Genomic DNA, 21,976 nt, shown 5'->3' on the forward strand with positions numbered 1-21,976 from the left:
GGAGAGGGAGAGGGAGAAGCAGGCTTCCCGCTGAGCAGGGAGCCCGATGTGGGGCGCAATCCCAGGACCCTGGGATCATGCCCTGAGCCGAAGGCAGACGCTTAACGACTGAGCCACTCAGGTGCCCCCTTTTTGGTGTTATTTTAATGGTTTCTTTAGATTTGATAGTATACATCTTTAACTTATCCAGCTTCAGGTGGTATTACGCCACTGCTGTATGGTATAAGAACTTTACAATAGTTTATTTACATTTATCCCCTCCTGTCCTTTCTGTTAGCGTTGTCATATATTTCACTTATCCTTGTTATAAACCTCTCATATGTTGTTACTATGTTTGTTTGAATAGTTAGTTGAAAGAGATTTATGTAATAAGAAAAAGTGTTATATATTTACCCTTGTAGTCATCATTTTTGTTGCTCTTCCTTCTTTCGGGTTGATCCATATTTCAGTCTGGTATAATTTTTCTTCTGCCTGAAGGCTTTTCTTTAACATTGTTTCAGCTTTGTGTGTGAAAGAGTCTTCATTTCACTTCGTTTTTGAAAGATATCTTCACTTGATACAGAATTCTCAGTTGACAGTTCAAAGTACCTTACAGGTATTGCTGCTCTCTTCTTGCTTGGATTGTTTCTGATGAGAAATCTGCTGTTGCACTTATTGTTTCTCTGTGCCTAAGTGTGTCTTTCTTTTTCTCCCCACTATGGCTGCTTTAAAAGTGTTCTCTTTATGACTAGTTTTGAGCAATTTGATTATGATGTGCCCTGATGTAGGTATTTTGTGTGTGTGTGTGTGTGTGTGTGCTTGCGATTCCCTGAGATTCTTGGTTCTCCCGAGTTTTTTAGTTTTTAGTAAATTAGGAACATTTGGCCTTTGTGTCTTCTGTCTCCCATTCTTTCTTCCAGGATCTCCAGTGACATGAACAGAAGGGTATTTAAGGTTGTCTCATAGCCCTGAAGCTCTTTTTATTTTTTAAAATTATTTTTTTCTCTTTTGTTTCATTTTGCATGGTTCCTAAGGTTTCAAGTTCACAAATTTTTTCTTTGCAGTTTAATCTTCCATGAACCCTATCTACTGTATTTTTTATCTCAGACGTCGTAGTTTTCAACTGTAGAAGTTCAGTTCTGATCTGTTTTATATCTTAGTTGTTTGTAACTTTTCAAACATATGGAATACAGTTACAATAATAACTTTTACTGTTCTTATCTGCAATTTCTTACATCTGAATCAGTTCTGGGTTGATTTTGATTGATAATTTTTTCTCCTAATTGTGGGTCTTATTTTTCTATGTCTTTGCATGTCTGGTAGTCTTTGGTTGGATACTAGATATCATGAATTTTACCTTGTTGAGTGCTAAATATTTTTTCATTCTGGTAAATATTCTTGAGCTTTGTCCTGGGGCGACATGGTTAGGTTAGTTGGAAACTGTTTGCTCCTTTAGACTCTTGCTTTTAACATTGGTTCAGTGGGCTTAGATCAACATTTATTCTAGAGTTTATAATTTCCCAGTAATGAAGAAAGACCCTTAATACTTCACCCAGTGCTTTCTGAATTATGAGTTTTGCTAGACTGGCTAGTGGGACCAGGCACTATTCCCAGGAATGCTGAATACTGTTCCTCTAATCTTTGGGATGGTGCTTTCCCTGACTACGGGTAGTTTCTTGATGAAATATTCAGGTGGTATTATATGAATATTTAAGGGGATATTTAAGGGGAACTCTCCACACTTTTCTGCAATTCTCTCACTGTGCAGCTTTCTCCTCTCTTTGGTTGCCTTGGAGTTCTCAAGTCTTAGCTATGTCTCTTTCGCTAAGGAGTCCTTCAGGCTCGGCCTACATTCCCCTTCCTTGTGCTGCAGGAATCTTTCTTTTTTTTTTTTTTTTTTTAAAGATTTTATTTATTTATTTGACAGAGAGAGACACAGCGAGAGAAGGATCACAAGCAGGGGGTAGTGGGAGAGGGAGAAGCAGGCTTCCCGCTGAGCAGGGAGCCTGATGTGGGGCTCGATCCCAGGACCCTGGGATCATGACCTGAGCCAAAGGCAGACGCTTAACGACTGAGCCACCCAGGCGCTCCCTGCAGGAATCTTTCATAAGGACTTCTTATATGCCAGGTTTCTGACCTTGGCTGGAAATTTCTCTTGTCTTCAGAGTATTGGTTTGGCACATGATCTTAGTTATAAATTAGTTTATGTTGTTTGAGTTATTCAGGGTTTATTTTGCAAAAGAACATACGGTCATTGTTTTTACTCTTTGAATGCAGTTAAATATGTCATTTCCTGGTTACAGTTTCTTAAGTAATTATCACACCAAACAAGAATTGCCCCAGCCATGTAGAATTATGGCCTGATTCTAGTGTTTTAATTTTCTTTTGTTTGTTTCCTTTTTATTATTTATTTATTTATTTATTTATTTATTTATTTATTTATTTATTTAAAGATTTTATTTATTTATTTGACAGAGAGAGACACAGCGAGAGAGGGAACACAAGCAGGGGGAATGGGAGAGGGAGAAGCAGGCTCCCCGCTGAGCAGGGAGCCCGATGCGGGGCTCGATCCCAGGACCCTGGGATCATGACCTGAGCCGAAGGCAGACGCTTAACGACTGAGCCACCCAGGCGCCCCTGTTTGTTTCCTTTTTAAAATGAGTATGGAAATGTTAGTGAAGAATAGTTGACATATTATTTATCTCATTGTTGCTAGGACTTTGGTCAGTTATTGTTATAATTGCCATAGGCCATTGCGGCATTCTAAAAATGTTTTTTTTTATTTATTTATTCATGAGAGTCAGAGAGAGAGAGAGAGGCAGAGGGAGAAGCAGGCTCCCCACCTAGCAGGGAGCCCGATGCGGGACTCGATCCAGGACCCTGGGATCATGACCTGAGCCGAAGGCAGACGCTTAACCATCTGAGCCACCCAGGCACCCCTCATTGCGGCATTCTAACAGAGAACCTTAAACTGTTGATTTTTGGTGAATCATTGAAGCTTTGGTTTTTGTTTTTGTTTTTTTTTTAAGGTTTTAGAATCATGATCTATTGATCCTAAGTATTTTGTTGAGGTCAATTAAAATAACATTTGAGTCTTGATGTTGTTACTTGCAGTGTCCCTATATTTCATATGCTCTTAATCTGTCTTGTTCAAGCAGAGGTGGTCCTGAGGATGATTCCATCCACATCTTGAGTGTTGATGAGAAGAATAAATTGGGAGCCAGGATTATCAAGGCAGAGATGATGGGAAATATGGTAAGTCTTCTGTGTCATTCTTAGGAGAATAGAAATTAACTCTTTAACTTCTTACAAGTAATTTTGGAAGTTTCTTCACAGTGTGGATATAGCACAGAATGAAAAATAACTGCTGCTTATTGATTCTTTAAAGAAATTCTTGAACTTTTTTTATCTTTTTTTTTTAAAGATTTTAAAAATTTATTTATTAGAGAGCGAGCGAGCGAGAAACAGCATGAGAGGGGAGAGGGTCAGAGGGAGAAGCAGACTCCCCGCTGAGCAGGGAGCCCGATGCGGGACTCGATCCCGGGACTCCAGGATCATGACCTGAGCCGAAGGCAGTCGCTTAACCAACTGAACCACCCAGGCGCCCAAGAAATTCTTGAACATTTCTAAAAACAGTTCTGTCCATTCTAAATAAAGTGTCTACTTTTCCTGTCAGATTTTTAAAAATTAAGATCCTAGGGAACAAAATGTTTTTAAAATTTCCTTTCTACTTTGCAATTTTAGTGTAGCATATTTGAAGGAGATGAAGATGTCATTGTTTTCTTTCCCTGTTTTAGTCACATGTTATTAAGAGTGTGTATTGCTTTCTTAGATTCCCTTACTTAGGAACCTAACTAATGAGCTTCTAAAAAAGATGATTAATTCATTTGTCCAAATTTTAATGGAATATGTTTATGCCTGATAAGCGTTAGATGCTTTGTATAGGTTAGCTCATTTAATTTCCATAATAGTGTTACGATTTAAGACTGATTTACCCCAGAGTTCAGTAGAAAGTAGGGAGGATTTGGTGAGAGCTACACCTATCTCTATTTATCGATTATTTATGTGTTAGAGCGTCGCATTTCTGATACATGTTACGTCGTGCATAGCAGAATAGTGAAGCCAGGCAGCTTCACATGTCTTGACGGAATCGATTCCCTCATAGGCATGTACTCATCACAAACCCAAACGTCAGTGAGCTTCAAGTGATCTTCCCTTTGGTTGTACTGTCAGTAAGGCACCGTTCGGTAGAGTACAAGGTGGCCAAACAAGATGCTTATATTTTTACTAGGTTTTATGTCTATTAAAAGGCATATCTTGCATATGTTGCTCTTTCTCTTTGAATCTGGACTTTGGTAACACTGAACTTCAGCTCAGCCCAGATGAGAGAGACAAACCAACAAAAACAATAATAATAGCAGAAAATAAAGTTTGAGTTTTGAGAGCACAAAGGAATTAGTTTGAAATAATGAAGGAGAGGTCACCCAGTTAGGTTAATTTATGTTAAAAGAGGTGTTCCTTTGGTCATGGAACCACTGCAGTGGAGAATACTCTTTGCTTGTCATATACTTCTATTTGTTTAATTTATTTTTTCATGTGTCAGTTGTTTTATACAAATTTCTATAGACTTCCTATAATAAAAATGAAATATATTCAGAGTTCTTATTTAAATTACCCAGCAATACAGAAAGTACTATTTTAAATCTTGTTAAGGATTTCTTGTTACAATAACTGAAATTTTGAGTAATGGATGTTTATAATATCAAAAGAATTATAAAAATGTCATTTTTTTTTAAAGATTTTATTTATTTGAGAGAGAGAGAGAGAGAGAGAGAGAGAAACAGCATGAGAGGGGAGAGGGTCAGAGGGAGAAGCAGGCTCCCTGCTGAGCCGGGAGCCCGATGTGGGACTTGATCCCAGGACTCCGGGATCATGACCCGAGCCAAAGGCAGTCGCTCAACTAACTGAGGCACCCAGGCGCCCCAAAAATGTCGTTCTTAAGGTTAGGTATTTTCTCTATGCCTCTTTTTCTCCCCTAGAGTATATGTCCTTGTAATTATTTACCTTCAAAGCATAAACAAGTGGCGCAGGTCTCTGAGAAGTGTGGAACTGAGATACATTCATTAAAAAGCAATTTACCAGGCTGTGAGTTGGTAACTGAATTTAGATTATGGCCACATGGGTGTTCACCATGCTCTTTTCCCTTCTGTCGTATAAATTTGAATTTATGCACTGAGGAATTAAACTATATGTGACACATTTTTCTTATTTTTCCCTTTGAAGGAATTAGCGGAACGACTTAAAGCTCAACTTGAAAAGGCAAATAAATTCAAAGGAACTGTAACACAGATATCCTCAAAAGAATCTGGGGTAGGGGTAAGTAATGAAAGTTTGTTTGTAGGTATGTGATTACCTTGCATAGTACTATTACTCGGCAGTGGTAATACTTTAATGTAAAATGTTTGTGTATCTGTGTCAGTGTGTTTATATGTGTGTTTGCTTGTTTTTGAAATTTATTTTCATATGTATTGTCTTATGTTCCACCTCTGTGTCCTGGTGGGAAAGAGAGGCCTGGTTTTATTTTGGACTCTGCCATTTACTGACTCTGACTTTGCAGAAAACACACTGGTCCTTAAATTCTTCCCCCTAGAGAATGAGAGACTGGAATTTGGTATCTGTTCCATATAAAACAAATTATCGTGTTCGAGGATTCATTCGTCTATTGGTTAGTGAACAGAACAGATAAAAGCACCTGCCCGCACGGAGTCTCGTTTGGGTAAGGAGAGGCAATAAACGACACACGTAAGAAATTGTACAGCATATTAGAACGTTTGACACCCATGGAAGGCCAGTGGGGGTCTTGAGTGCCCGGTGTGTTGGTGGCTTTGAGGACACAGGACACTGATGCGAAGATTTGAAGTGGAACAGCGGATCTGTCTGGGTGAAGAGCACTCTGGGCATGAGGAGCAGAGGGTTCCCGAAGATGGGGACATGTGTGATGTGTAGTAGGAACTGCAAGGAGCCCAGTGTTGCCAGAGTGGAACAGAAGGAAGACGGGGAAGTAGAAGACCCAGGTTAGAGAGGCCGTGGGAGCCTGATCATGTGGAACTGGAAAGTCAGGGTAAGGAAGTGGATTTTATTCTGAGTGAGATGGCATTGAAGGGTTTCCAGTGGAAGATCTATTTTGGCAGGACCGTCCTGCCTTGTTTGTTAAGCATAGACTGAAGGAGCGGAAGAGCAGAACCTGGAATCTAGAAAGGCACTGACAATAATCACACAAAGAATGGTAATGGCTTTGACCAAGAGAGTAGCCCCTGAGGTGGTTAGAAGTGGTTAGGTTCTTATATGCATAAATGTTTCCTGGATGCATTTTGAAAGGAGAGTGGACAGGATTTTTATGATGGTTTAGATGGGAGGGTGTATGAGATACAGAGGGGACGCCAAGTGACTTCAAAGGTTTTAGCCTGAGAAGCTGGAAGACTAGAGTGGCCGTTCTTGGTGGTGTCAAAAGACGGGGAGTCTGTTCTGGGGTAAAGAGTAGGAGTTCTATTTTAGATACATTGACTTTGGATGTCTTTTAGATGTGGAGCAAGTGGAGACATTAGGGAGGCAGGTTGATGTTGGGAGTTGGGGGAAGCCTGAGCTGGAGATAGAAATTGGGGAGCTCTTGACATTAGAGACGGTATTTAAATCCATGATACCACATGAAATAGGCACAGGAGTAAGTGTAGATAGGAAAAGGTGGAAGGCTGAACTGGGTGTATTACAGTGTTGAGAGGATTGTAATGAGGTTTATAACTGATTTTAAAGGACTGCTCTCAAAGATTAATATATATAATTTAATGTCTGCGTGTGAGGCGATGAGAATGTGTGAAGTCAATTCCATAGGGTTTTCTGCAAGCTTATTGAGGGTTTAGATCATAGGGGAGAGTATGTTTATGAAACTGGCTGTTTTGACAATGCTGTGCTAGCTCATGTTTTTAAAAAGTGGTTCATGTAGAATTTCTTACACAGATTAAGGAGTTGAGAGTGAGACGCTGCGTGTAGAATTAAGAAGTAGCTGAGTGTGGGGCGCTGTACGGTCTGTCTTCCACACTTCAGCCACACGGTTGTTTTCATGCCTCCTTGCAGTCATAATACTTCTGTAGTCTAGCACTTGCATGTGGTTTCTTTGTGCTAACTCTGATAAACGCTAGATCTTCCTACGGTATGGCCCTCTGCAGACCAGCCCGCTTTCCAGCCTCACCGCCAAGACGCTCATAGGTAACGTATGTGTCTCTGACATTTACAGATGCTGTTAATTATCTGTGCCAGATACCAAACGCTCTAGGCTTGTCCACTTTTCAGTTTGTCTTTACTTCCTTCTGAAGCCGTTTCTCTCATCCTCCCAAAAAGTTGTAACCTGTTCTTGTTTTGAAACTTTGAAGACCCTTAAAGTATTCTCTGTGGAATTTATCTCTTCACATGGTATGTATTTGTATTCTTGTCATTGCCCTGTAATCTATACCTGTTTCTTTCCTGACACTTGTCACTTTATACAAAAGGGTTCTAAAGCTGTGGCTGGACTTCAGAGAGTTCTTGAAATTGAAGGCAATTCAACTGAAAAAATTGAAGCAGGTCTTTTAAATAACTTTTTTTTCCTGCTGGTTTAATATAGTAACTGACATATAGTAACTGACAGACTATATCTCATCCCTTAAGCACATAACTTTATAATATTACTGATATCTGTGACTTTTAGCTCCTCCTAGCTTTTCAGCGGTGGACCTCATCACCCAGTGGAGTAGGATTCAAAGTTGTATTCCAAGTAGTACACAATATTGACTTTCTGTTTGTCAACTCTTCAGGAAACTGAATAGCCTTGAAGCTTCATCTAGAAAGATTTTCATTCTGAGGATTCTTTGACCACAAAGAAAAATTGTTGTCTTCTTTGAAGAGATGATACACGTGCACATTCTGTTCGAGCTTTACCAGACGCATGCAAAACAAACCTCTACGCACAATTCTGAAGGAATTCTCTGCTGCCAGTAAAATTGTTTATTCTCTCAAGGCCAGGGCCTTGACTTAACTGCCTTTCAGAGTAGTTTTGTTCAGAAATAAGAGTAGAATACAAAGTTATTTACTACCTCACAGAAATTTCCTGACTCATTAGAGGAAAGTCTTGAGATGCTTCTTATAAAAATTTTGCTCTTTGGGAGAAGATCCCGTTCACAGAACAGTTGAGCAGAAAGGAGGGCTTTCATGGCACAGTTTGTGTTAGAAACGTTAGGCTCTGTGAACAAGGTAAATCTCTCGATTCAGCAATCTATGAGTATTGTTCTGGCTTTAGTAAAAACCACCAGCACTTGTAATTATTAGTTTGCTTATTTCTCTTCCCTTTAGAGAGTGAACTGTTTAGTAGTTAGGAGGAGTGTTTCTCTCAGTTCATACCTTGTGCCTTGAGTCGTGCATGGCACGTTCGTGGACAACCAAGAGATACTTGAAGTATTTGTTGTATGAATGCCTTCAATTTATTTGATCACTTAGAGTTTTCTTTTGTAACTCTTAAAAATGACCCATGAACTTCGGAGTCCTCTGGTCCGGCCTTCCCTCGAGTATACTTCCTTATTGAAACAGCCCCACTGCATAGTATTTCTGTCTAACCTGTGCTTGGACACTGACTGATGAGTTCTGGAAGACTACCTGTTCTCTCTCAGGACAGATCGAATCCTAGTTCTTTAACGTAATAGATCCTAATCTGCTTTCCCGTAACTTCTCCCTGTTAATAGTCCTTCAGGGAATCACATCGTGGACACATTTAATCTAAGGGAATTCAGCTCCAAATCCAGTTTACCATTTGTGGTGGATAATGAACTAGTTATTGTGTGATGTGCTCAGGTTTTGTTTGCATAGCTGGCAAAAAAGAGAGATGTTTTTATAGTCCTGAAAGAAATTGAGGAATTAACGGAAGGCCTTAGAGGGCCTTGGAGAAACATTAACTAATGAATAATTAAAGAAACAAGCTCATTTGTGGCATTTTGTACATAAAGTCAGGTCCAGTATTTCCAATAGTAGTTTGACCATACTTGACCTTAACACTGTCTTTTGACTCTGATTCTTGAATACATTGTGAGTTCACTATAATACAATCACTGTGATTCCCAGAGTATGGGTACGCCTAGACTGTTTTACTGTGTTTTGGCATCCCAGTCTCTGCAGCTGATCCTCATAAACATAGTAAAGAGAAAAAAAAATTAATTACAAGATTGAAATAACTGTCGTGTTGAAGCTTTGCCTTTCATTTTTAAGCAGTGAAGTTGGGCCTTTATTCAATAAATACTTCTCAGTTCCTTCTTTGCAGCAGTCACTTAAGTCACTTACGTTCTCAGTTTTCTAAGTCGAGTATTTGCATTTCCGCCACTGCTCACCATGTTACGTTACCATAGGTATACTTTACTTGGTAGCAGCCTTTCCTGCCACGGAAGAGGAGCACAGAGATATTCTCTGCCTTTGGTCATTTAGCTCGTTTCTTCCCTAGCCAAGCAAAACAAGTCCGTGGCTGTACCTATTTTGTATACGGTTCTACTTCTTTTATTACCATCCCCAAATTATCTCATTTCTGTGGTCTACAATTAGAAATGTTACCTAGGGCGCCTGGGTGGCTCAGTTGGTTAAGCGACTGCCTTCGGCTCAGGTCATGATCCTGGAGTCCCGGGATCGAGTCCCACATCGGGACTCACAGAGAGAGAGTCTGACTCTCTCTCTGACCCTCCCCCCTCTCATGCTCTCTATCTCATTCTCTCTCTCTCAAATGAATAAATAAAAAATCTTTAAAAAAAAAAAAAAAAAAAAGAAATGTTACCTATGTTACTAGAGGGCTTATTTCTTTAAATAAACTATTTCTAAGGAGTCAACATTTTAAGCTAAATTAAAGCCAAACAATTTCATAGATGATATGTAAATACAAACACATTTTTTAGTAACATGGAATCTTATATCTGTTCATTCTTCTTGCATCTTGCATCAAATTCTTCATGAAATAGTGTTGGCATTACCTGCTAAATATTTCTAAATCTGCTGTTTGCTTTTCTTATCTGCCCCATCAACTCTTTATGCCTGTCAGCTCTTTGTAATCATCATCTAGACCTCTGAGTGGCTTTCCCTCCAGGCTCATTGCCTTTGCACAAAGCATTTCCTTTGCTTAGAATATTATTCTTCTTTCCCTCTGTTCCCTTAGTTACCTCCTGTTCATCCTTTAGATCTTAACTCAGACATCATATTTTCCTTTGGAAAGCATTCTCTCTGGAAAGAAAACTTATAAATAAGATCAATTATACAAATATATAATTACAGCTTTGATGGTCCTCCAAAGGAAAAGTATAGAAGTTTGGGGATAGCGAAGAGGACCCAGTGCAATCTGGGCATCCAGAGAATGTTTTGAGGCTGTAGCCATTATTTTTGGCTCTTATCACCATGTTTGTAACTTTGCCAAAGGAAAAGCTTTTCTCTTTATGACAACTCTCTGTAAGACTTATTTCTAAGCCACAGAAATAATCTTCAGCATGGCTTCTAAATATTGTCCTGGGTGTGAGTGATGACCCATAGACACCAGTCACTGAGTAGGAAATACCAGCTTTAATGACTCATTGGCCATATTTAATTGTTAATGCCATCTGGGGTAGGATTTTTTTTTTTTATTGTTTTTGTGAAGAATATTCTCTCAAATGTAATAATTTAGAACAACTTGTAATTATTTTGGATAGTTGTGATTGTATATGTATCACATTGAGTTTTGGTATGAAGAATTCTCTTGTGGACTCTCTCAAGTTGTGAACCAGGGTCCTCCAGTAGTTACTGAAGCCATAACTAGTTAGTTGGTTTTCTTGGAGAAGGAAGAATGACCCAGGAGCAACCTCTTTCTTCCATCAGTTCACCTCTGTTCCCTCAAATGCTCGTCAGTCCACTGTCATCATTGTTTCATTGTTTTTGGTTGTTTTTTTCTGTTGTATAATTAAATTTAAGGGCAATAGTGAGTCATGAGACTGCCATGTTCTCTTGAAGGGTTTGCTTCTAATACATTGTTTTCTGGATTTCTGGGGGTGGGGGGAGGGCATGGAAGAATGAGGTCATGGATTGATATTGTATATTTGCAATTTAAGGGTACAATTTTAAGTGAAACAAATCAACCCCAAAGTAAATTTTATTCTTTTATGTATTTAAAAATTACTTTGGCTGTACTGTACTATGCATAATTACAAGTTAGTTATAAGAAATGAAATTTAATGTGTTTTTAGGAAAGCTAAAAATAAAATTCTTTTAAAATGCTGTTTTCTTATTTTGGGGCTGATTGTTTTATTGAGGGGCTTCAGGGAAAGATCAAAGGGCTGGTAGGACAATGAGATCCGACGTCCTCGGCCCAGCTGTGATCTTCTCAGCTTTATAGTTGCCGAAAACAAAATGCAGTTTTCACTTTTGTAGTGCATAGTACATATGCACATACCAAACATGTTCTGAGTACAATAATTGTAGTCGACAGTTGCTAATAAAGATTTATGAGGAAGAGAAAATAAAATCAGTTGAGTCGAACTAAACACAAAAAAAACCAAGAAAACAAAACATTTGAAATTATATCATGATGAGTCATAGAAAAAGTTTATGGTATTTGCTATGTTCCTTTCTATCCAGAAATATCCAGTATGTTATCCATGTGTGATTCTCCGAATTAATTCTAAATATTAAGTGATAAAACATAGTTTGGTTTAGAAATCTGTGCCATCAGAGCGTTATAGGATATGTTTAATAAAGAATTATTACCTTAGGAAAACCACTTTGCTTCTAATTCCTTTAATAATATTTTTTACTTAGGTTCTGTTTCTGAGTTTATTTCATTAAATTTCAAGATACAGTTTTATTTTTCAGGACAGTGGTATTAACTGATGTGTTTAGTATTACAGCTACTAGCATTATTAATAGTAATAGATGATATTTTTCGAGGGCATGCTATATGCCAGGGCTTGTTTTAATCATTTATTTATAGAAATTTATTTAGTTCTCATTAAAATTCTGTGAAGTCATTTATCTTCATTTTTTGAATAAATTGAGTGCAGGATGATGTGGGTCTCGTTAAGTTTTAATTTGGTGGCAAGAAATGAGGTCAGGTTTGTCTGTGTAATTTACAATTATTTAAAGTAAATAAAAATTATTATTATTATTATTATTATTTTTTTTTTTATTCATGAGAGACAGAGCGAGAGAGAAAGGCAGAGGGAGAAGCAGGCTCCCAAGGAGCAGGGAGCCCGATGCGGGACTCGATCCCAGGACCCTGAGATCATGACCTGAGCCGAAGGCAGACGCTTAACCATCTGAGCCACCCAGGCGCCCAATAAAAATTATTTAAAATAATTCCTTTGACATAGATTAATGAGCTGATTTTTGAAATGTAAAAAGAGAATCTTACCTAGATGTTGAAACCGGTTTCATATGTGACAGTTATGTAAGCTCAAATACAAAAATTTAAGTTGCCTAGAAATGCTCACACAATTAGATAGAAAATTTCTATTATATGGGCGCCTGGGTGGCTCAGTTGGTTAAGTGACTGCCTTCGGCTCAGGTCATGATCCTGGAGTCCCGGGATCGAGTCCCGCATCGGGCTCCCTGCTCAGCGGGGAGTCTGCTTCTCCCTCTGACCCTCCCCCCTCTCATGCTCTCTCTATCTCATTCTCTCTCTCAAATAAATAAATAAATAAATAAATAAATAAAATTTCTATTATAATAGTATATGGACTTTAAAAATAAACTAAAGTATATTTTTCTTTATTTTTTTATTCTTAGGTGACTTTTAATTATAATATGTATTCTTTGTAGAAATGTGGAAAATGCAAAAAAACTTAAAGGAGAAAATAAATCACCCCGAATTCTACCACTCAGGGATTATACACTGATAAAAAAAATTTTTTTAAATATTTTATTTATTTATTTGAGAGAGTGAGAATGAAAGAGAGCACATGAGAGGGGGAAGGTCAGAGGGAGAAGCAGACTCTCCGCTGGGCTGGGATCCCGATGTGGAACTCAATCTTGGGACTCCAGGGATCATGACCTGAGCAGTCACTCAATCAGCTGAGCCACCCAGGTGCCCCTAAAATATTTTAAAGTATTTCCCTCCAGATTTATTTCCTTCCTTCCTCCCTTCCTTCTGTCCTTCCTTCCTTCCTAATAACATGTTAAATATTTTTGCACAATTGACAAAGCAATGCAAAAAAGACAAAAAAATCTACATTTAAAAAATATTTTTGATGTTTTCCTCAAGTCTCTGTCCATTGTAACTATGAAAGCACATGCATAATTTTACATAATTATAGTCTTTTTTTATTCTGCTTTTCTCTACTCATCTGTCAACAGCGTTTTTCCATGCTGCACAGTTATTTATTATTAAATGAAATTGTAATCATATTAGCATATTTTGTGTCCCAGTAATACAATTTCTAAAATTTATTTTAGGAAGGGAGACTGAAGAGATTCACAATGACCTATTTCTCCCTGCAAATTTGCCTGCCCACTCCCCCACCAAAAATCACATTTCTCTTAGCAGTTACTCAGAACTTTAGCCATTCTCCCCAGATTCCCTGCTTTATGCTTAGCCGTCACTCTGCTTCCTACCTGATGATTGGGAAAGTAGAAATTATAAGGTTGGATGTTTTCAGTGTCTGTCTGTTGTCCGTGTCCCCAGAACATTAGTCTTTCTGCATCTCTCATCTGGCAGTGGGAAAAGTGTTTTCATTTCCTCGAAGGCCAGGTTCTTTACCAGTGCTCTGATCTTATTCCTTTTCTAGCCTTTAGAACCAGTTCCCACCTTCTCTTGTGTGGAATCTTTAATTTCTCTCTTTGGCCCCTTTCTCATTACTTACAAATATGCTTAAGTTGCTGTGTCTCTAAACAAACAACTTTCTATTTTCTTAGCAACTTCACTGTCCTCCTCTGGCAAACCAGCAGGGCAAGGTGGTCTGGGCAAAGGAGCATGGGTGAGGGTGCAGAGGTGAGAGGGAGATGGTGTCATCTGACGATGGTGGCATCTTCTGAATGGCTACAGAGTGAGGTATGAGTGAGGGAAGAAGAAGAAGGGATTGGATAGGTAAGCAAGGATCTCTGTTCTCATCCTGGCTGTATCTCTTAGTTTCACTGTTCCAGTTAACATCTTTTTGTGGATGATCTGAGCTCTATGCTGAGCTCTGAACTAGTGTTTTCAGTTGTCTGCCTGACTTTTAAGGGTGTCCCTAACTTCAGAATGTATAAAACCATCCCCTTTACATACATAATTTTCTTTCTCTTTTTAAAAAATTTTTTTATTTAAATTCAATTTAATTAACTTATACAGTATTATTAGTTTCAGAGGTAGAATTAGTGATTCATCAGTTGCATATAACACCCAGTGCTCATTCCATCAGGTGCCCTCCTAATGCCCATCACCCGGTTACCCCATCCCCTCACCCTCCTTCCCTCTAGCAACCCTCAGTTTGTTCCCTAGAGTTAAGAGTTTCTTATGGTTTGCCTCCTTCTCTGTTTTCCTCTTATTTTATTTTTCCTTCCCTTCCCCTATGTTCATCTGTTTTGTTTCTTAAATTCCACATATGAATGAAATCATATGGTATTTGTCTTTCTCTGACTGACTTATTTCACTTAGCATAATACCCTCTAGTTCCATTCATGTTGTTGCAAATGGCAAGATTTCATTCCTTTTGACAGCTGCATAATATTCCATTGTATATATATACCACATCTTCTTTATCCATTCATCTGTCGATGGACATCTTGGCTCTTTCCATAGTTTGCACATGCACCCCAGTGTGCCCCTTCGGATCACTACATTTGTATCTTTGGGGTAAATACCCACTAGTGCAATTGGTGGGTCATAGGGCAGCTCTATTTTCAACTTTGTGAGGAACCTCCATACTGTTTTCCAGAGTGGTCGCACCAGCTTGCATTCCCACCAACAGTGTAGGAGGGTTCCCCTTTCTCCACATCCGCCAACATCTGTCATTTCCTGACTTGTTAATTTTAGCCATTCTGACAGGTGTGAGGTGGTATCTCATTAAGGTTTTGATTTGGATTTTCCTGATGCCGAGTGATGTTGAGCACTTTTTCATGTGTCTTTTGGCCATTTGGATGTCTTCTTTGCAGAAATGTCTGTTTATGTCATCATTTTCTTTCTCTTACTTGCACGCTTATCCTGCTGTTTTTCCGAATTAAAAACCACGGAGAAGCTCTTAATTCCTTCTTCTGGCAGCACATTCAAGTATCACCAAGTAATATTGTTTTACTTGCCTTCCCTCCTGTACATACCTCATCCTTTTAATTTCTGCCATCACTGCTCTCGGTCACTGCCCCATCATCTCTTGCTTAGAGTATAGCAGTAACATCCTACATGCTCTTCTTGCCACTCTTCCTTTGCTCATCAGCGCGTCCTTAAATTGCCTCCAGGCTTCATCTGAATGCAGTTGTGGTAGAGTCGGAAGAACGCTGGATTTGGGCAGTTAGAACCTCAGGTCATGTCTGTTCTTACTCCTTTAGCCAAGTTAATTATCTAGAGACAGGAGCCTTTGAAATATTTTTGAGACTTTAAAATGTAATATAAATTTAAAATTTGTCTAAAACATGAATATGCCTTTACTTAGAAATCTTTCAGCAGTACTGGATCTTTGTGCTTTGTTTCCTTTACTTCTTAACCCTTTCCCGTTTTATCTTTGTTTCCAAAGACCCAGTTCACTTGTCCCCAAGAACACATTAATTTCTCCATCCCGTGTGACCTGGTCCTACTTGATTTATATTTTATCTTACTTAATAGTCTAGTGGTGATTTGTATAAACTCCCTTATTTCCTCTTTCTCCCCCTCTCCCTGCCATTTATGAATTCCTTAACAACTGGAACCATGTCTTGTTCATCGCATTAGACACATTCATGCTGTTGGATTATATAATGATAGAAGTGGTTCTGAGTGATAGGAGTTCATTGATCAAATGGAATGAAATGAAACAGAATATTTTTAAAAAATGAAAAGTCTGCAATGTTTTTGATTTAATTTTATGCCAGTTATGGACCTGTCTTTTCAGATTGCCCAGAGTTTCATCCCACAGCTAGACAGTATCATAAAATATATTAAATCAACAGTTAAAATTGGGCTTGGTTGTTGAGTCCTTAATCAGGTACTCAGGCCTTCTCAGGAGGTGTGCAGACTTTCATTTTGGTGAAAGAGATTTTTTTGTAATTGAAAAACATATCACCAGTTAAAGGAGCATTGCCAACTTACCTTTTCTTTCAGAAAGTCAGTGTTTACCAAAATATCATTTTTATTAACTCATTTTACTAGAGAAATGGAGTAATAGAAATAGCATGTGGGATTTTAAAGCCAAAGATTTAGAGTCGAGTCTGGAGCTTCATCATTTATTATACATGATCCTTAGTAGCCTCCCTAGTAAAATGTGGCTTAATAATACCTGTGTTATAGGGCGCCTGGGTGGCTCAGTTGGTTAAGCGACTGCCTTCGGCTCAGGTCATGATCCTGGAGTCCCGGGATCGAGTCCCGCATCGGGCTCCCTGCTCGGCAGGGAGTCTGCTTCTCCCTCTGGCCCTCCCCCCTCTCATGTGCTCTCTCTCATTCTCAAATAAATAAAATCTTTAAAAAATAATAATAATAATACCTGTGTTATAAGGTTCTTAAAATTAAATGAGATATATTTTAGAACTTTATGAAATTATACAAACATTAATTTCTCTTTGGAAAAGTTGTCTTGGTTTGTTTTTATTTTTTTTTAATTTTTAATTTTATTTTATTAACATATAATGTATTATTTGTTTCAGAGGTACAGGTCTGTGATTCATCAGTCTTACACAGTTCACAGTGCTCACCGTAGTACACACCCTTCCCAGTGTCCATCACCCAGTTATGCCCTCCCCCCACCCCCCTCAGTTTGTTCCCTGAGATTGAGTCTCTTATGGTTTGTCTCCCTCTCTGGTTTCATCTTGTTTCATTTTCCCCTCCCTTCCCCTATGATCCTCTGTCTTGTTTCTCAAATTCCTCATATCAGTGAGATCATATGATAATTGTCTTTCTCTGATTGACTTATTTCACTTAGCATAATACCCTCTAGTTCCATCCACGTCATTGCAAATGGCAAGATTGGTTTGTTTTTAAATAGGAAAAATATAAGGCAGTTTTCAGATTTCGTTGCTGTTGTTGATGTATTAAATAACCTATGTTGTCCTTAAATTTATCTATTTCATAAGTATCAAAATAACCTTTTTTTTTAATATCCAAAAGAACTCTATTATTTTAGGGTGGAAAGATTCCAGAATGTCAGTTAACACTTAAAAAATTTCTTAATCTCCTTTCCTCCTCTCATCCCTCCCCACCTTGGCAAATGCTGGAAGGAGTCTGCTTAAAAATATAATGTAAAGGTACATGTTTTTTCATGGGTAGCTTCATATGTAAGGATTACAAGGAAGCAATGATGAAGGAAGGAAAGGAAACTGAAGAATTGGATTGGTTTTCGTATTATGCCAGCGCCAGACATTGTATTGGTTCTAGAAAGTATCTGTTAACAAAATTAAAATTGTTAGTAGTTAGATGTGTCTCCAAATAATCTACTTCTGAAATTGTGAGGTGTAGTCTAGCATTAATTTTTACTTAGTTTTTTAGTAATGATCCTTAACAGTAATATTTAATTTTCTCAGGCTTGTACACATTTAGAATTCATCCAGCTAGCAGCTTTAGGACAAAGAGGTTAGGCAGGTCACTATAATACTAATTAATGGTATATTAATTATTATGCCAATAAATATGTGCCTCTGTTCTGATTCTAGAGCATGCTCTAGAAGAATTCTAGTGTTGACAGGGGGGCTTGAGGAGCTGAGAGGATGTGGTCCTGGCGAAGGTTTTCAGTTTGTGCTGGGCCATCTCTTACCTTCTGAATCTCAGTACTGATGTGGAGTTTCACAGGGGTCCCCACAACCTAACACGTTTGGAAAACCAGGGGGCAGCGCTCTGAGTGCTCTGACTAGAGGTGTGTTAGTGCTCTGAGGCCCTCACTCTGTACGAAAACATAGCGATCACAGACAAAATGTAAAAAGAGAATTGGAAGGGATGTAACATGCTCAAAAGGAAAGATACACTTCTCTGAACTGAACGGAAGGATAAAACAGTAAGGATCTGGAGCTTGCAGGGATCTAAGTCCAAAAATAGGCAGAGCAGCTGAGGACTGAGCTGCTCTGAGAGGGTGGGAATCAGATCCCCTCACACAGCCTCTCCCTGCCTCATGCCGGGTGGAGGGCTCCTGAGAAAGGTCTGGAAATGGCCTGAGGACTTAGCGCTGTAGCTCCTAGGAAATGATGGAAGAAGGTAGACAGAGCCTTGAAGCCGTGACTTGGACTACGTGAAATAGCCCCAGTCTCACAGGGTGAGATGCTGTTGTAAGAACCGGGAGTCCTCATGGACTGAGTGGAGACACTGTCAAAACAGCCTTTTATTGAAGGGTCGGAGGAGGCAGAGAAGGGAAGGAAAAAACCCTCCCATCAAGCTACACACTCGCATGCCAGAGAACATAGTAAAAAATAATTGGGATGTGAACACTCATTGCTAGTGAATTTAAAATGGCAGCACAGTCTCAAGAGGACTTTAAGGATGTTTAGTAGCTTCAGTTCTGAGAACAGAATAATATTCTAAAGAAAAAGTGAAACAGTAGTAGATGTATATGAAGAATAATAATATCCTAGACATTTTAGAGAGGAGAGGGGGTAAATCCAAGAAAGACTCAGTCAGATCAAGAAAGGTTTAGATAAATGAAAGAGAACTAAAAAGTGTAAGCTAATATTTATTGATCACTCACTTTATTCTTACACGTTGTTTTAAATGACGTGTATGTATTAATTTGTTGGATCCTAGAAATACCTTGTTATTTTGTTTATTTCTCTGAATGAAGAAGTCGAGCTAATTAAGTGACATGCAAGGTTCCGTAATGAGGCAGGGTTGGCACGTGGGCATCCCGGCCCCAGGATCCGCACCAGCGTGCTGTGCGCTGTGACATGGCCAGGAACCCAGTGTGGAAGAGAGAAGAGAAAACATACTGAAGAGTAGACAATGAAATTCCTGAAATAAAAGCTAAAAGTGTATAGAAGTGATAAAAAAACAGGAAAGAAATTAAATAGATGAGCCTCTAGGAAGGCTGATCAAGGGGCGGGGAGAAGACACGAGTAAACAGTTCCTATGAATTGAGAAAGGGAGACGTAACTAAGGCTGCTTGCAGTCTGTCTGGTACCATCACCATGCTTCCTTTGAGCTTATAAGGTCCTGTGAATAAGTGTACAAATGAACAAATAGCCTTGAGCCAGGATACACATGTTGATGAGTGGAAAGCACTCACCGCCTCGGCTGGGAACTTGTGTGTAGCGAATAACCTGCTCTGTGGACATAATTAGAGATACAGTGGAGATTGTTTAAAAATCAGGAAAATACTGTGAACTATCATAACTGCTTATTTGTTGACATTTTAAAAGATAGAAACACGTTCTGTGGCCTTCAGTGATGACAGACTTGCAGAATACCAACTGGTGGGAAAATCTGACCTAGTGGAAGAGGGTTTCCTTTATGCACCAGATGCTACAAATAGCTTTCAAACGATCATTTAGAATTTTCAGATACCAGCTTTGAAGCAAAGTGAGTGTGCTTTTTCCTTTCCTTTTCTTTTTAATCAGTGTGTTACACCCAAATAATGCTGGAAGGCCTGTGGGAAAGAAAGGCAATGTCTTGAGCCCTTTTCAGACCTTATCCCCGTCCTGGAGGCAGCCACTTTTAGTTCTGGGGTGTTTCTTCTGGCTTGGTTGTTTCATGTATTTTTCTGTATTGTCTGGCTTTATGTTAACTGTGCCAGGTTATACCTGGTTTTCATGGTGGCCGTTGTGGCCAGAAATGGACGTCAGACCTATGTTAACAAAATGAGAGGGCTCTGGGTCCCCATTCTCTTACCCTCCCTGTTACAACATGGATCTGTTTGTAATGCTGTCCAGCGGTTGCAAGTTTTATCTTGCTTGTTCTCAGGTAGTAAAAGTAATCATTAAATGATTTTGGATTAGGTTTATCACCTGAAGAATAATATAGATCAAAGGTTGGCAGACTTTTTCTCTGCAGACCAAACAGTAACTATATTAGGCTTTATGGGCTTTCCAGTGTGTGTCACGGCAACTCAGTTACATAGGTTTGAAGCTGTCGTGGAATGAAAGCAGCCACAGCCTGTAGATAAACAAGTGAGCATGGCTCTGTTCCAGTACAATGTTCTGGACACTAAAATGAGAATTGCATATAATTTTTATTCATCACGAAATATGTTATTCTTTTGATTTTTCCCTCAACCATTTAATAGTGTAAAACCATTCTTGTGGGCCAAACAAACACAGGCAGCAGCTGGATTTGGCCTGTGGGCCTTCGTGTGTTGATCCTGTTGTAGATTCTTAAATAAGCCCCACGTTCTGTATTAATGGAGTAGCAAACATGGAAATTGCTCAGTATTTCTGTCTTGGGTACCCAAAGTGGGAACACATGGTGTCCCTTGGCATGCCCAAGGAACAGGAAGTAGAAAAGCGTGGAGAAGAGGAGCATAGCTGGGAGTGTGGTGGGTTAGCGATGGGAGTAGAATCAGTCTGTCCGAGGCACCAGTTTGTTAATCCCATCTGTGAACTGTCGTCGTTTTTCGCCACTGTACTCAATGCTGTAGGAACCGGGAAGCGTATCTGTACGCTTTGGCCTGGCAAAGACAGATAGATAGCTGTAAATAGACCAATACTTACTGAAAAGATTATGGTCTAGCAATACAGACACGCCTACAATTATTTGGGAAGTAAAATGGACAGTAGATTTACAAAAACTATGAACTATGAACGGCTAGAGAAAAAGTGAATTTGAAGAAGGCCATAGTATTCGAATTTGAAGGCCTTACGTGGTATGTTAAGGTGCTTGGCCTTTATCCCACTATCTAGTATCGTGTTTCTCAGACTGTGCTGTAGGATCAGAGTGTTTTTTGGGGGTTTTTTTTTGGGGGGGGGATTTTCCAGCCCATCATGAACTAACAGTTTTGTAAAACACAATAAAAATTATAGAAAAATGAAATAAAGATATTCTAAAATACAGGTCCAAATTTTAATTTAGATTGAACCAACATAAAATTACTGTTGAAGATTATTGTAAAAGTTTATAAACACTCAGTTTTTGTACTTAACTCATTGTGGACTGATGACAAATATATCATGGCTGGTAATTCTGACTGGTACTGGTTTGTGGGCCACACTTTGAAAGGTACTGATCTCTCCTGAGTGGTATGGGATCCCTGCAAGTTTTTCAGCAAAGAATGACATAATTACATTTGTGTTTAGCATAATGAATTTTTTGTCAGTACGAGTGACAATTATGTTCAGGCTGGAAGGATGGAAACCAAGGAACCCTGGAGTCATCAATACTTGGAGTATAGCTCGAAATGGAGGAAAAAGTGAAGTTGACTTTCTTTATGCTGATTAATACATGTAAAGAATAATTCAATAGGCTGTACGCTTCTTGTAGGCAGGGACTATATTTCTTTTAGTAACTACATAAGGTAGGTACTTTTTAGAGTATTTAATGGATGAATGGGTCAGAGAGAGGTAAGGCAGAACCAGGAAAGAGTAGAGTATTTAGAAAACTGGAATAAGAGGAGTTTCAGGCTGAGACTATAATAAACAGAATCAAATACTTTCACATCAAGGAAGATGATAATTGATAAGTAGGTATTAGATTTAGTAATTTGAAAGTCCTTAGGGAGATCAGCTTTAGCAATCTGATAAACCATCTCTGTTACCCAGTAAGAGAATGACGAGAGGTACTCTTTAAAATATAACACATCATTAATTAATGTTAACTAATTGAAGAAGAAAAGTAGTGATAACAACTTTACCATCTACTTAGTATTGTATGTGAATGTAAGATCAATAATTGATATGTATTTTT

At 38.8% G+C, this 21,976-nt stretch overlaps 1 protein-coding gene across 1 annotated transcript in view; it reads left to right on the forward strand.

Moving 5' to 3' along the window:
* CWF19L2 (CWF19 like cell cycle control factor 2) overlaps positions 1-21,976 on the forward strand; it is a 121,475-nt gene that overhangs the window by 45,913 nt on the left and 53,586 nt on the right. Inside the window, 2 exon segments of the mRNA XM_044919343.1 lie at positions 3,138-3,234; positions 5,263-5,355. Coding sequence (XP_044775278.1) covers positions 3,138-3,234; positions 5,263-5,355 — 190 coding nt within the window.

The sequence above is a fragment of the Neomonachus schauinslandi genome, chromosome 11 (assembly GCF_002201575.2).
Source record: "Neomonachus schauinslandi chromosome 11, ASM220157v2, whole genome shotgun sequence".
NCBI lineage: Eukaryota > Metazoa > Chordata > Mammalia > Carnivora > Phocidae > Neomonachus > Neomonachus schauinslandi.